The 16,556-nt window shown below is 35.5% G+C and overlaps 1 protein-coding gene across 15 annotated transcripts in view; it reads left to right on the top strand.

Moving 5' to 3' along the window:
• The window catches only part of MRPL1 (mitochondrial ribosomal protein L1), a 220,372-nt gene that overhangs the window by 36,921 nt on the left and 166,895 nt on the right, over positions 1 to 16,556 (top strand). For all 15 annotated transcript variants that reach the window (XR_014264278.1, XR_014264279.1, XR_014264280.1 and 12 more), the window contains 4 exons: positions 5,692 to 5,950; positions 8,340 to 8,423; positions 9,559 to 9,630; positions 12,982 to 13,093. Coding sequence is in view for 12 of the 15 variants with exons in the window: in XM_082463887.1 (XP_082320013.1) it covers positions 5,692 to 5,950; positions 8,340 to 8,423; positions 9,559 to 9,630; positions 12,982 to 13,093 (527 nt within the window). In the remaining 3 variants the exon portion in view is untranslated. The remainder of the gene's footprint in view (positions 1 to 5,691; positions 5,951 to 8,339; positions 8,424 to 9,558; positions 9,631 to 12,981; positions 13,094 to 16,556) is intronic.

The raw sequence follows: 16,556 nt of genomic DNA, 5'->3' as shown, positions 1-16,556 counted from the left end.
TGTACTGTTACCTTGTGCTTAGGGTGGGGGCTGGGTTGCTGGAAGGTTTTTTTCCTCAGTGTTGCTGTTGCATGCTCAGTTTTCAGCCTTGCCTGTGCAGCTATGCCTCAGAAGGGGGTCACTCTCCATACCCTTGCTCCTCCCCAAGTAGAAGACTGCTGTTGCTTATTACTCAGTGCTTGTCAGGCTGGTGATGGGTGCAGGAGGGATTCTGTGGTTTCCAAATTCAGCCATTGTCTTAAGTAGGCGCAGTGTTGCTGGTCCTTGGGGATGAGGTTTTCTCAGTATTTCTCTCCCTCCCCCCATGGTATGTATCTATTGCAGGTCTGGTGCCATAGTGTCTGGGCACTTCCATAGCTTTATTGGTAGATGATACTGCACTCAGGACTATTTCCTGCCCTACCCCCGAGGATAGAAGTTTTAGTGTTTTTTCTTCTTTCTAATGTTTTTTTCTTCTTTTGTTTCCCTACATACAGTGGGTGTTTACCTGTGCCCTAGAGGGCTTCAGGGTTACTTGCCTTTCCGGACGTAGTAGCTGATCTTCTCCATACTGCACCCTTGAAGGAGGCTCCCTAGTCCCCTGGCCTGCTCCCGTCTTTCCCGGGAGCATCTGGTGGAGGTCTGTGGAAAAGGGCCACGCAATGAGTGTGAACTCCCCTTGTGTCTGGATCTCTCAGGGGGTTTATACGTTAGTGCTAAAAGTTTAGCTGATTTTTTTCCTGCCTGCTTGCCTTCCTCTTATTCTCTGCTACAGGTGAGACTCTCCTGGCTGTATGCATATGGAGTGGGGTTGGGGGGAGATTTCAGACCTACTTGGTTGCCCTACGATCTCAGCTCTGTGACGGGTTCAAGAAAAGTTGTGATTTTATCTGACTCTGTCATTGTTAATGCTCTTTCCAGCTTTTATTTGTATTATTATTGACTAGGTTTTATTCTGTCAGTTTTTACATTTTAGGTATAAGCAGAACTTCTGCATTTAGTTTATTTATTTTTAAAAATTATTTATTTATTTGGTTGCTTGGGGTCTTAGTTGTGGCAGGTGGTCTCCTTAGCTGTGGCACGCGAACTCTTAGTTGTGGCACGCATGTGGGATCTAGTTCCCTGATCACGGATTAAACCTGGGCCCCCTGCATTGGAGCGCAGAGTCCTATTCACTGCGCCACCGGGAAGTCCCTGCATTTAAGTTTAACGAATAAACCAGCATCAGAGGTGGGTGTTTGTGATTTTATTTATGTGATTACACTGAGAAGTAAGAATTCCAAACCTTGGGTTCCATTAATAGTTATATGCCCTAGGCATTTTCTCTTTAGTTCTGTTTAGTTCAGTTTAGTTTGACTGAGGTTGTGTACCCTCCTGCCTCCACCCCAATTCCTCAAAGTAAAGGCTTCTTCAGCCTTAAAAGGACTTGGATCTCTGGGGTCACAGATCTTCAAGGATCTTGAAGTGAGCTTTATTATAGCACTGATTTTTTTTCTTATCTTGTTTTATTTGGGTATGACCGTGGAATTATTTTTTCCTTTCATGCTCTTGGAGGTAGGAGACAGGTGAAGCAGGGAGAAAGTTATTACCTGAAAACAGTCTCTTATTACTCATTTAATCTGTGTGGTTTAGTTACCCAGGTAACTACACTAAATTCTGTTCTCTCTAATTCAGACTGCCAGGTGTTTCTCCCTCATCTTCCCCAAAACCTTTCTAATATGATTATTTTATTCTCTGAGAATCATAGTATTTAAGTTCTCCTGATAGGGCCTTACATAATTACATGAACAACAGAGTTCTTCTGGATGTGATTCTTATGAATAAAGGCAGACAATTTTTGGAGCGTCATGGAAAACAACAGGTGGTGGGTTTATAAAATTAATTATTATTGACAGATTTTATTCAATTGCAGTTTTTTTTTTTAATTTTGGAAGACAGTGTTTTCCTTAGAGTCCTGTTTGCTCTGTGTTATAATGATGTACTTTATTTTTTTTTTTTACTAAAATAGTGTTCTGTTTGTAACTTAATATTTTCACTGAACCATCTCAAATATTTTGTGAAACAAGGTCTAAAGTATAAATAAGTAAACTGCTGTATATCCCAACTCAGTCTCGTTATGTATCAGACTTATATTGGGTTTTGCAAATATTTATTACTTTAAAAATCATATTTTAGCCTCTGGGAACTTCATATTACTAATTGCAAATTAAATGGACAGGTTCAGTCATGGTTAAAAATATAGTGGTGAAATCAGCATTTACATAAAGTAAATCTGTAGGTTATAGTTACAATATTTATTCCTTTGTTTATCTTAGAGAGTTTATTACTAAAACAGGCTCTCTAGGCTCCTTCTATTGGCCTCACTGCTCTTTTACTAAATATAAAATGTGATTTCTCCAGTTTGGAAGGTTTCGGGATTTTGTGGTGTATTCCCAAGTACCATTGGGGCAGGTCGCATCATCCACTCGGGCACCTACTTAGACTTATCAGCAGTCCAGTGGTAAGATACCTGTGTCCCGTTAAAAATGAGCACTGTCATTATCTGCTATGCGGTCAAATTGCTTATTAGTTGGGAGGATACTCTTATTAGCTATGGTAATAAGGATTCATTGAGTGCTATAAGTGAGAATGGAATTATATGTTGGATTGGTTTTTGAGGTTCTTTTTTAAAATATCATTTTACTGTCATCCATTTCTTTTGCATAAATTTTATAGGACCCCATATTAGTTTTCTGTTGCTGCTGTAACAAATTACCACAAACCTCGTGGCTTGAAACAACTCAAGTTTATTATCTTGCAGTTCCGTAGGTCAGAATTCTGACATGGATCTCACTGGACTAAAATCAAGGAGTCATCAGAGCTTCGTTCCTTTCTAGAGGCTCTAGGGGAGAATCTGTTTCCTTGCCATTCCCAGCTTCGAGAGGCTACCCATATTCCTTGGCTCATGGCTCCCCCTTCCTCTGTCTTCAAAGCTAGGAATGGCATATTGAGTCCCTTTCATGCTCAATAAATTTCTCCTGTCTCTTCCCATCTCTATCAGATGCGGATGACAAAGGGGAAAGTTTCTCTGCTTTCAAGGACTGTGTGATTTGGGCCCACCTGGGTAGTCCAGGATAATCTCCCCATCTCAAGTTCTTTAACCTTAATCACATCTGCAGAGTCCTTTTTGCCAGGTAGATATGGACATCTTTGGGAAGCCATTAATTCTGTCTACCTTAGAACCCAGACATCTTTCTAAAATATTATTTCACTGATTTAGAACTTTTATGGTTAAAAGATTAAAGGTGTGATTTGAATTAATGCTGAGAAAATATATGACCTCTAGCTCTGACTTCTTAACTTCAAACTCTTACCTGTAATTTTCTGTTGAACATACTTTCTTAGTTTGTAAGCATCTTGTTAGCATTCGCTATGTAACAAACTACCTTATAATTAATTATCATTGCCCACACATCTCTGGGTGAGCTGATCTAAGCTAGGTTTGGATGGGTGTCTCTGATGACCTTGGCTGGGCTTGCTGTGCATCCGTGAGTCTGCTGCAGGTCAGCTGAGAATTGTCTAATCTAGGGGCTCTGTGGGGCACCTGTGTTTCACACTTCTCGCATCCTCCCACCTTGGGCTACCCCGGGCCTATTCTTATGAAAATGGCAGAAATACAAACTTACAAGTGGAAACAGGTGAAGCCTCTTATGCCTTAAGCTTAGAGCATAGAAACTGTCACTTTTGCTTTATTCTATTGGTCTACTAGTCACATGACCAAATCAAGGCACTGAGAAATATACTCCACCCTTTTCATTGGGAGGAACTGCGGAGTCACTTAGCAAAGGGACTTGAATAGAGAGAGGGGGTAAGGAATTGGGGCCAGTGATGCAACTAACCCCACACTCAAACTCTATTGCCCCAAACTGAACTCATCTCTGTGACTACCTCCGTCATAAGAAACCTGTTTTGCTTTCTTTATTTCTGGTTTTAGTTAATGATACTACTCTATGTCTAGTCACCCAAGCCAGAACCCTACAAAGTATTCTAGAGTCTTTTCTTTCCCCTTTCCCTATCTTCAATATTTACCTTGTAAAATATCTCTATAATTTGTCCAGCCTATTACCATCACTGCTCTGGTTCAGGCTGTCATACCTCCTTAAGAAGAGAGGGAGCGAGTTGTCTCTTAATTGTCTCCAATCTAGCTTCCTTCAAATCCATCCCTTATATTGCAGCCAGAATACTCTACCTGAAGTACAGATCCCACTCCTGTTCAGTGGCTTCTCATTGCTTCTAGAGGAGGCCCTCTGTGATCTAGATTTGCCAGCCTCATGTGCTGCTGTTTCCTGCCTTTTGCTTTACCTTTAGTTCAGGAGTCAGCAAAATATGGCCAGGGGGCCAAAAAATCTGGCCTGCCATCTATTTTTGTACAGTTCATGAGTTGAGAATGTTTTTCACATTTTTAAGTGATTAGGAAAAAAAAAGGAAAAAAGGAACTATTTTGTGACACATGAAAATTATAAAATTTAAACCAGTGTTCATAAATAAAGTTTTATTGGAACACAGCTACACTCATTCATTTTTGAATTGGCTGTGGCTGCTTTCACATTACAATGGCAGAGTTGAGTCATTGAGACAAGAGACCGTAGAATATTTGCTCTCTGATGCCTTACAGAAAAAGTTTACCAACCCCTGCTCTAGTCAGCTAGAACTTGTAATAGCTCCCCTTATGTACCATTCTGTTTATCATGCCTCAGTACTTTTATTACATTGTTTCTTTACCTGGATAACTCTATAGCTTTATTGCGATATAATTTACGTACCAAACAATTCACCCATTTAAAGTGTACAATTCAGTGGTTTTTAGTATATTCACAGCGTTGTGCAACCATCACCACAGTCAGTTTTAGAACATTTTCATTATCTTCCCTCAAAACCTCATGTCCATTAGCAGCCGCTCCCCATTTCCTTAACCCTCTCCCCTGGCCCTAGACAACCACCAAATCTACTTTCAGTTTTTATAGATGTGCCCATTCTTGATATTTCCTATAAATGGAACCATACAACATGTGATGCTTTTGTGACTGGCTTCTTTCACGTAGCATAATGTGTTTAAGGTTTATACAAATTATAGCATGTATCAGTGCTTCATTTCCTTTCATTGCCTATTAATATTCTGCTGTATGAATATACCACATTTTGTGTATCCATTCATCAGTTGATGGACATGTGGGTTGTTTTACTTTTTGACTCTTTTGAGTAATGCTGCTATGAATATTTGTGTACAAGTGTTTGTGTGGTCATATATTTTCATTTCTCTTGGGTATATATCTGGGCTAATTCTTCCTTATCCTTCAAGAATTGACTTTGGGGTCATCTCTTTCAGAACTCTTCCCTTCCTCCTAGGCTGGGTTAATGTCTTTTCCCTATGGCCCTGATAACATTCTCAAAGTATTTACCACATCATATTGAAATTATCTCTTTGCATGTCTGTCTCCTCTAAGTTTCTGGAGAGCAACATCAATGCCTTATCCAACTTTGTATCAATTGCAAACAGTTCAAAAGTTCACTTAATATTTGTTGCACTAGAAAAACTATAAAATAATCTATGCTTTTGAATTAAAATAAACTTTATCTTTTGTCTTTTTTTGGTCTAATGTACATTGCCTTTTTTTTAAGTCTCTTGGACTACGTATTGAGATAACTGATCTTGAATTTTTTTCTTTTTTTAAGGCCTGCAAAGAAAACAAAAAAAGGTGCCAAAGAAAAAGCATCGGATGAGAAAAAAGATGAGATAGAAAAAATAAAGTCATATCCCTTTATGGAAGGTGAACCTGAAGATGATGTCTACCTCAAACGCTTATATCCAAGGCAGATATACGAGGTGGAGAAAGCTATTCACTTACTTAAGAAATTTCAAGTTCTGGACTTTACTAATCCAAAGCAAGGTGTCTATCTTGATTTGACACTGGATATGACACTGGGGAAGAAGGTATGTAGACTCAATTAAAATTTATTTGTGAACAGTGGTTGAATGAATTGCTGTTTCTTCATTTAAGCAATTTTTGTCTCCTGTAATAATTTTTAGAAAATCTTGTGCTCTTTCTGAACTTTAGGTTGAAAAATATGTTTGTTTGTCTTAATTTTCCAAATATAAAATAAAATGTTGAATGTACTCTGCAGAGTTGATGAACATATATCTCTTCTTCATCTGAAAGTCGCTGGTATAAATTTCAACAAAAGTAGTGTTAAAATTAATTGAGTTATTGCTGTAACTTTGAAAAATGACTTAGGCTGCCTGGGTATGTTGTTCCTTCTCTGTAAAGGAGGACTTTGGATTAGCTTAGTAGCCTTCAGATGTGTTCCTTGGAATCCTAAAGTTGAGACTAAGTTTGGGTGGGGTGCCAAGCCCCTTACTCTAATCTCAGCCAGAACCTTTCTACTTTGTCTGTTTATATATTGCAGTTCCATGGAAGACTTGTTTATAAAATTCTGAAAGTGGGAAAAACGCTAGATTAGATTTGAGGTCCATTACAGCTCTAAATTTAATAAGCTTCTCACTTAAGAAGTCTAATTTTTTTGGAGATGATATTTTAATTTTTATTCTGAGAATGTCTTTTTTTGGTCAAACTAGAAGGTATGTATTTTTGAATACAATTTAACAGCCTCAAGGACAACAATTAATTGAGCATGTAGAAGGAGGCAGTACAGCATAGTGCTTAAGAGCATAGGCTCTGGAGTCGGGTTACAGTACAGGCCAGAATCCTGGCATTACCAATTACCTGCTCTTTGAGCTTCTGGTTTAACCTGTCTAAATCTCAGTTTTTTCCTCTCTTTATAAAGGGGGATAAAATGCTTATTAGTTCATTTGGTTATAGTGAGGATTAAATGAGATGATAGTGAAGGATTTGGTAAGAGTTTAATAATAACGATCAACATTTACTGGAAACTTTCTATGTACCAGCCACAGTGCTAAATGCTTTGCATGCATTTGCTCATTTAATTCTATAATAATCTCAGAAGAGGAAGCTGAGACACAGAAAGTGAAGTAACTTGCTCAAGGTCCCAGAGTAGGGGGTGGAGTTAGGATTTGAACCAAGGTCTGTCTCATTTCTTAGTTCTTATTTATTATAGTTCATACCAGCCCTGTTGTAATTTTATTTTATACCATAGTGTTACTGTTCTTTTATTTTAAAATGTTGTAGTGTCCAAGATAATCACTTTCTCAGTCAACCATTAATGTAGTTTATAACGAAGTCTTGTAGGACCACAGGTTTCATTTCATAAATGGAAGCCCCTTGTAAACTAATAACATTGAAAGGGTACAGTTGTTTTCCTGAGACATTTTTTGTTATTGATAGAGTGCTTGTAAAACAAGCCAGCATTCCCCCAGGGGATGCTATTGTTGTGATTGCTTGCCATTGAAAAATTTACTGAAGTCAGTTGTGACATGTTAATGGCAACGGAATGCCAGTCAGTAAAACTGAGTTGCATGTCTGATATAAAGTGTGCTTAAGAGTTTGTGCCTTCTTGTCTGAAAAGAAATTCTCAGGAGGTTATCTCTATGCAAAGCGTTTCTAAAAATATAATCTTTCAATCAGTTTTAATTAGGGAGCAACTCTTTCTTCCAGACCTTAAGGCTGCACCAAAACTATGGGCCTAGAACTTGTTTCCCTGTGATGTCTCCCTAAGAGATCTGAGCCATAGGCCTAGACAGGTCCTTGACCCAATGACTGAACATATTAGTTCTGAGGCCCTGTAGAAACTCCACCTGTATTAGGGCGCCTCAAATGCATGCCATTATTTATTTGGGATTTTCCAACTGGCTTCCCGAATATATCTGAAAGTGGTGAGTGGTCCAGGTAATTTCAAAATAGACCCACTCAGAAGAGCCTTTCAGGTTTGGCAATCGATCTTGAATTTAAAGTTAATATCATCTGATTTACCTGATTGTTTAGAGCCAATGATGGAAATTAGGGGTGACCTACTGAGCAGATCAGCTGGATATTGTTCAATATGCATAGCTATATACATGTCCTACTTGATGGTGTAAAAAAAATTACATGTTCTTTTGAACTTAATTCAGGGTAGCAAACATTTATTGGCATCCATCACGCGGAAAGCATTGTACTAGGTGCTGGGGAAGATATGGATTGTGCAAACACATCTCTTAATATGTGAGAGACTGTGATGAATGATGTAGAGATAGAAGCCAAGTGCCACGGGAGTATGGAGCTGGGGAGAGAGATTTAGATTTTTATTAGGATTTCTTACAAAAGAAATATAATCTCTTATGCCTTAAAGTGTAACCAGTGAATATTTCAGATATAGAAAAGCTGAATGAATTTTTCATAATTGTTTTTCCATTGTTGTGTATTTAGAAAAAAGTGGAGCCATTTGCCAGTGTTCTTAGTTTGCCATACCCATTTGTTTCAGAGATCAGTAAAGTTGCTGTATTTACAGGGGTGAGTAACCTTTGTCAACTTTTCATATCGTTTAATTTTTTTTACATATCACATTAGTCAATGATTAGAATAACTGAATGAGTAGAGTTAGAGGAAACCTTAGCATTCCTCTAGACTTATTTTCCCCACATGAAGCTCAAAGCAATTAGATGACTTATTTGAGGTTATGTCATTAGCTTGAGAAAGAGCTAAGCCACCACATTAACTTCATCATTATTCATCTACCATATTATGTTTCTCACAAGAAACTGAAGAGAAGTATAGAATTTATCCTGCTAGCTGCTGCTTCCTACTGAAACTCTTCAAACAAGAATAACATTGACGTTAAAGCAGTGGGCCCATTCACAGTGGGCTGTGAAGACATAGAAACCACACTTTTAAAATGGTCTAGTCTGGAAAGTCAAGAAAGTCAAGGCGATAACAAGTGTAGTAATACAGCTCTTTGTCATTCTTTTTGTATTATAAACATTTGTTTATAACATGTTCATGAATTTGTTTTGTAAGGTGTTTTGATTCTTCTCTATCTGTCTCACTTTCAATGAAGAAATTCTTTACTCTTTTCCTAGGAAAGTAGAGAATATAGCTCTTGGAATGCCACAAAACTTGAGTAAATAAGAGAGTGATATATTTTCACAGTAAAACCAAATGGCATGAATGGAACATATAGAAAAAAAAAAAACCCTAATACTGTGCATTTTTCTTTTGAATTTTCAGACAATAGGCTAAATTTTGGTTCTCGTTTCTTAAATCAAAAAAATTTTACTCTTGTATATTGGTTTGATAAAATGTCTCCATTTAAATTAGCAAAACTAAATATATTTTAATCTTTTACTTTTGGAAGATGATGTATTGATAGCATTGGAGACTAAGGACCAGTTGGTGGGTTCCTAATATGCCATTTTGATGTGTTTCCTCATATGTTAAGTCAAGAAACACTTTAATCACCTCTAAACTAAACTTGTTCTGGATGTAATATCTCTGATGCATCTAGTTGAAAATTGATGCACATTCAATTAAAAGTAAAAAAAAAAAACACACAGTTTTTATTTTGAACTGTGGTATTATTTCTGACAAATACTTGAAAGCAGACTGAATTTGCTTAAAGATTGATGTTCATACTATTGTGTTTTGGTAGAATGCATCAGAGATAAAAATAGCAGAAGAAAATGGAGCTGCATTTGCAGGAGGAACTAATCTGGTTCAGAAGGTACAGTATTGTTTTCATGTTCATTAGTTATAGAAATTGTTCTGTTATCTTTGCCATCTATTGATTTATTACATGTGAAACATAATCACTCTGTTCATATCTTTTGATAAATGGTTAGTAGAGCTTTACAGAACAGGGGGAAATTTTCCTACTCTTTTGAGTCTCAAAATCAAGCTAAGAAAAAACTCTCCAGACTTTCTGATATTAACTATGCTTGATTTATATTGTGATTCTTTTTTCTTTGCTTCCTATATGTTTGTGAGAGTTCTGTGGGTAGACTGGAAAGGGCACTATGCCTCTTTCTGGTTTTGAATGTGAGATTTGAGATGAAATACAAAAGGTAGCACACATGGATATCTCTATTCACGTTTTGAAGGTCAGATATTTGTTTTGCTTTCTTGGAGTGAAAAGTGTGATTTGCTTTAGTAGATCACAAAGGATAGTGTCTGACCTCTATAATATGGTACTTTTAGCTACTCTTAACTTTTACCTCCCCAACTTCATCAGTTCAAGTAATGTAGGCTTAGCAAGGAGGCAAAAAAATGATTATATAGCCTGCCTTGAGAAAATAACAAAGAATTTGTGGAGCCCATTTGAAACAAAGATAACATTTTTTTTTTTTTAGAGAGTTGGGGAGGGGAATTTTCTGGTGGTCCAGTGGTTAGGACTCCTCACTTTCACTGACGAAGGAACTAAGATCCCACATGGCCAAAAAAAAAAAAAGGATGTGGGGAGAAGAGGCACATCTGTTGAATTTTGGGAGTTATTTCTGAAATACAAAAGATTTCCCTAACATTCTCTAAAATCTTCTCTTCTAAATTTAATCCTTTAGACTGCGGAATACTTATTGTTTTGTTTTTAGAATGGGAGAAAGTGATTTGAAAATTTATCTTTTGTCCTGTATCCAGATTTTGATTTGGGGGAAGTTTTAACTGGACCATTAACTGGACCAAGCACAACAGTGCTTGCAGCGTGTTTTTTTCTACCCCAGTAGTTCTCTAAATTTGGTGTGGTTTCTGGATTTTTAAGGGGAATCTTGAGAATTATTTTTGGAAGCAGAACTAATGGAAAATATGAAGAGATTGTACTTTGATACAGCTTCTAGGTCAAAGTCAGAGGGTGGTACCCAATTCTCTCTGATGTATCATAAATTTTAATTTAGTAAGATTATTAAAATTCTTTTAATATTAAAAAATAAACAATACCACAGATTCTTTGGAATTTGAGAGTGTAGCTTGGACCCCAGAGTCAGAGAACTAACTATTCTTATTAAACTTGTGTACTGCCTTCCATCTGTTTTCTTCTGCAAACATAAGAGTATCTTATAGAACTGTCATAGCAACAGTGGAGTTAGATATCTCCACTTCTTAAATGTTAAGTAACAAGTTACTTCTCAAGAAAGAAATGGTATGGGAGCAGAAAGTATTCTGTATCATTAAGTTCATTAAATAAAATATTTTGAAAAAAGTAACCCAAATAAGGAAACCAGGTGCATTTTGAAATTATTTGGTAAGTAAAATATTACAGGTACAGAATTTCTCTTTAGGTGCCCCACTGATGATCTATTATTAGAGGGAAAAATGCCACCTATATAAGGCATCAAAACGAATATATTCTTGCAGATTGCCCCCTGGTATCTTTTAAAACTCATCCATTTTATTTTCAAAAGGTATTCAGGTTGTGAAGTAAATTCAGTACAGTTTTGTAAGTAGTATCATGGCTGCAATTTTTTTTTTACACATTCTTCTATTTTTTAATTAGTTTAAATATCAATACTATTTTACTTAGTGCTTATAGTAGGTAAATGTAGGATGAATTTACTGAACTTTTAGTCATTTCTTAGGTAAGACTTTATTTACTAAATTCATTTTGCTTTAATTACAATACTTCTGAAATATCACAAGTATGCTTGGTTCTGAGGGATTTTTAAATAGTTTCATTTTTACTTGTGTCTAAAGCATGATTTTCATCCATATAGTTTTATATTATTCAATGATATGATCTTAAGGTTAACTATAACATAACTTTCAAACATAATTTTAAATTTAATTCAAAGGAACATGTTTTAGACTCAGTATTACAAGATGTTGGAGTAGAAATGTCACATTCAGTTCTTTGACATTTCAAAATTGCCTCTGCTTTCATGTTTCTAGTGATGAGAGCCCTGGTTCTGGAACCACACTGCCTGTGTTTCAGTTCTGGGTCTGCCTCTTAAAAGCGCACAGATTGACTCGTCCTCCTTAAGCCCTCCATTTCCTTATCTGGATTGTGTGGTCAATAGTACTTTCTTCGTAGATTTATTGTAAAGACTTGATGAACTAAACCATGTATGATGCTTAGCAGAATGCTTGGCATGTTCTAAGTGCTCTTTTAAAGTAAGTGGTTATTGTTTAGGGGAGCACAGTATGTTGTTTAGGGAGTAAAGAATTTGTAAAAAGAAGAAATAGTAAAAGGAAGGTAAAATTCCAGAATCACACTTAATTTTGCCAGAGTCCAGGTTTTTACAGTTCAGTGTGTAACCCCAAACCAAGGCTTTGAATGACATACTGTGATAAGACTTCATGCAAAAAAGTCATTGGTAAAATATTTGTTGCCCAGGCAGTATTGTTCTAAAACGTTGCTTCATTTTATGATCAACTGAATTTTTAAATGGAGTATACTGTAGGAGTAAAACAATTATTTTGGGTGCCTGCCTGAATTAATTTAAAATGTCTTTTAAAAATTGAAATTATTTTCTTTGCTCTTAGAATGGAAATAGAGGATGGATAATAAACTATAAGTAAACTTGTCTTTGACCATTCCACTCCTCTTTTATTTTTTGGAGGCAAAGAGAATTTTGGTTTCAATTCTTTGTGAAAATAATTATAGATTCAGTTCTCCTGATGCTCCAGATTTAGGAAAGCAGTGTTGTTGCTAGTGATTTGGCAGCTAGTGGTTATTAATTTTACATGTGATCTATTACAAAATTTTCAACATATTTCTTCAGTTTTGATGGACATATGAATTCAACTTTGTGAGACTGTATGAGCTGTGTACACATCAGTGATATGTTCTAGCTTGTAACATTTTGCCTAACATAACGCCATGGAAGAATTAAGCCCATTAAATGTTTGTTTGTTTGTTTGTTTTTAATGGATGTGGCTATTTTTAAAAGAAAACGTCAGAAAATGTTTTGCTTCTGATGGTTTTCATAATTGATAAATGTGTTCAAATGATCCTTGTGATTAAAGAATTGTGCTTAATAGCTATTTTCTAAATTATAAGGGAAATTATTGCTACATTAGACTTTATTTTTAGAAGGATAAAGCTTTTTATACAATCTAAGGTTATCTTTTCCCCCCTGATTTTTAGATTTTGGATGATGAAATTCAACCAGACTTTTATGTAGCTGTTCCAGAAATAATGCCGGAGCTTAATCCATTAAGGAAGAAACTGAAAAAAAGATTTCCTAAGCTTACTCGAAGTAAGGGAGAATTCTTTTACTATTTCAATATGCTATCAACAACTTACTAATATATATGTTTAGTTAGAAAACAAAATTGCTAATATATGTGTAGAATAAATAATATGTTCTGGTGTTTGAGTTTTGTGTTATATAGGAACATATGGATTTAGTATTTTTTTCCTTTGGCACTAATATCGGTGATTTAATGTAATTTGAAGACCTAGTTACTTTATAATACCAGATCTTTAAATTTAGGCCATATTCTAGTTTTAAATTAGTGGAACATATTACCCACTAGGTATGTTATCATCATACTATTTTATACCTCTTTATCAATATAACTTGTATGCTCATTTATGTTAGCATTCAACATATATGTATGAATGCTTACTGTGTATGGTTCTGCAGTTATTTCCCTTGAGCAGCTTTTCCCTTGTGGATATTTCCGCCTTATGAAACCTAGTAAGAGAAGTAAGGGTGCTACATAAATAGCCTTGTTATAAAGTATGAAGTATTATATGATAAATTCACAAGATGCTGTAGGTGTTCAGTAGAGGAGGAATTTATACATAGGTGGGGAAATCAGAGAAGGCATCCTGAAGGGGGTGACATTTAAACTGTACCTTGAATAATTTGGTGAGCAGATTAAGGGGGATATTATTTTAAGTGGAAAGAATCTGTTAATCATAGACACTGAAGTAAGTTAGAAATTATAGGCTACATCCCAGAAATATCAGTTAGTTCTCTTTGGCTGTAGTGAATGGTACCCCTGCTTTGAAATGAAAGAGACTATGTTGGACAGGTAGATTGATGCCATGTTGAGCAGAATCTTGAATAAGATCCTAATAAATTTGGACTTTTATTCTGTATTCAGCAGGAATCTCTTAGAAGTTTTTAAGGTGGGGGATTCTTCAGAGCTTTAATTTAGCAAGAGTTTGTAAGATGTATTGGCATGAATCAAACGTAGAGGCAGGGAGACCAGTTCAGGTGCAATCGCCAGAGACTAATAAAGGTAATGTTTAAAGTCTTCATAATGAGACTGGTGTGAAGAGGACGGATGTCAAAGATAATAGGACTTTGCACTAAGTAGTTAGGAAGGGACATGTTGAGAGAGAGAAAGGGAAGAGTCAAATGATGCTGAGATTTAAACCTTGGGATCTCTCCTAAGAAGTTCATGTCATTAATGGAAACAGGGAGTAGATTTGGGAGGAAAAGTAAGTTCATTTGCAGACATTGTTTCTTTTAGATGGTGCTGGATATCTGCTATAGATAGATGTTATTTCAAATAAAATTTTATAAGGTAAAAGAGCAAGTATTTTAAAATCAGTTTAGTAGATTGGTCTTCAAATTTTAACTAGTTGAGCTAAAAAAAAATCCTGCGAAAATTCTTCATACATGATAGCCACTAATGCTCATCTGAATTATAGATCATGTTCTATGCTGTAAGCAAATTCAAATGTACTCTTCAGTTTTGTTGTACTAGTGTTTTGTTTATTCTTGATAGCCTGCATTGAATAACACATCCTTTTGAGATATTGGACTGAGGTTTGACACTTTTTATTAGGGATTTCCAATACAGTAGTGTTTGTTTTCATGGAAGCACACTTACCTTCTTTCCTAAGTAGGACCTGAAATTGAACATTATTTAAAAAATTAAACCAGAGTTGCAGTTGAATTTGAAAATAATTCTCATATTTTTTTCTAATTAAATTCAAGCTCAACAAAGCCAAACAATATTAAATATAGTCAATTACAACTGAAACTGAATACTGAATATATCTGTATTCAGCTCGCTCCTCGCTTTGCACAGTTAACTGGTTTTTCACAGAAATTAATTTTGTCACCTTTGCTGCTTTATCCCTTCTTTGAATAACTCTTTTGGCCTCAATTTTCTTTAGCATTGAGGTTTTTTATTACCATTTTCATTGCAAATTTTGGGACTGAAAGGTTTTCAGATAACTTATTTCTTTATTTCAAATAAGAAAAGTTTCTGTTGAAAATGTTTATTTTTATTAGTGGGCTTTGTTTCTGCTTTCATAATGAATCATAGCTTGTGTATACCATGGTCAAGTTACCTAGGTATGTTCTCCCCGCCCAGCCCCCCCAATTTGCTTAACAAATCATCTTGGAAAACCAGGCAGACGGTTCTCCTTCCCTAACTTCTTTTCAGCCCCACATGATCTGCTTAACAGCACTGGCAAAACATTTGTGTTCTTTCAACATGAAGACAAATGATTAACCTGTCAAAAATGTAAAAACAGAATATGCCAGATGTGCATTAGAACAAATGAAGCTTGTATTATGCATTTTTAGAGCTTATTCAGAATCTTGTTTAGGAACATTTGATTCCCCTTACATCCAACGAAAGACGTAAGGGTAAAATAGAAATTACGTTTTGAGCAAATGGATGGAATTAAAAAACAAACAAACAAGCCCCTGCAGCTGAGCTCATTAGTTTCCCATTTTATCTTACATTTTGTTTTTCTAGTGGGAGTGGGTGTAACCAACTTGGCTGGATTGAATGTGCACATTTTGCAGCATGTTTAGTGCTGCAGTTTTATTTGTTTTATTTTAATTGCTTACGTAACTATAGACAAGTTCTCTGTTTTTCCAGTGCACATTTGGCTTGTTTTCTGAGTATTTCTTTTTTATCTCATTAAAAAAAGACATTTAAAACTTGCTTTTTAAAATTTCTTGGAAGAAATTGGCCTTCATTTTGCTTGTCAACTTAGCTTTTTTTTCTCCACAATACAAATGCCCTCTGAAATTCTTTCATATCTAATATAGATATATCTTATTGATATTTTTTGATTTTCTTTATTCCTAATCTTATTTTTTAGCATTTACTAAACAAAAAATACTAGTATGAAAAATATCTTGACTTAATAGAATCAGTTTTCTATTATGCATATTAAGCCATAGTAGGTACTATGGCATATGGGAAATAGTTGAATTCTTTTAAAGCATACTAAGTTGTTGGCAGGTAAGGGATATGATTAGAAAACTGGAACCCACTACTGTGTGTTCCTCTTAACACATAGTTCTTAGGATTGAACATCAGTGCTCCAGTTGGAGTCTTGTCAAAAGGATATTGCAGCAGACTTGTCCGAAGAGTATTCACATCTACTGAGTAGGACACTGCTTTCTGTATGGAAGTTGGTATTGTATCATATTTGAGAGTAATGGATATAAAATTATTGAAATCTAATGTAAATTATTTTTAACTCATAGATTGACATGCTGTACTTCAGAGTATTGCTTGCATTATTGAAACAATTTGGTTATATAAAGAAAAATGCTAAAACAGGGAAGTTTTGCAGTGTAACCAATTTGAAATATTTCTAAATTTCCCTCTCTCATGTGTTAGTTTAAAAACTATTTATGTGTGAAAGACTCCAATGATGATTAGGTATGATTATAATTATTATAGATGAATTATTGATATATTACAGCTGGTTCTGTTGCTCTCCTTCATTTCCCT

This window comes from Balaenoptera physalus (genome assembly GCF_965194825.1).
Source record: "Balaenoptera physalus genome assembly, chromosome: 5".
Taxonomy (NCBI): Eukaryota; Metazoa; Chordata; class Mammalia; order Artiodactyla; family Balaenopteridae; genus Balaenoptera; species Balaenoptera physalus.
The sequence above is the reverse complement of the archived record's forward strand: the minus strand, read 5'-3'. Positions and strand labels throughout refer to the sequence as shown.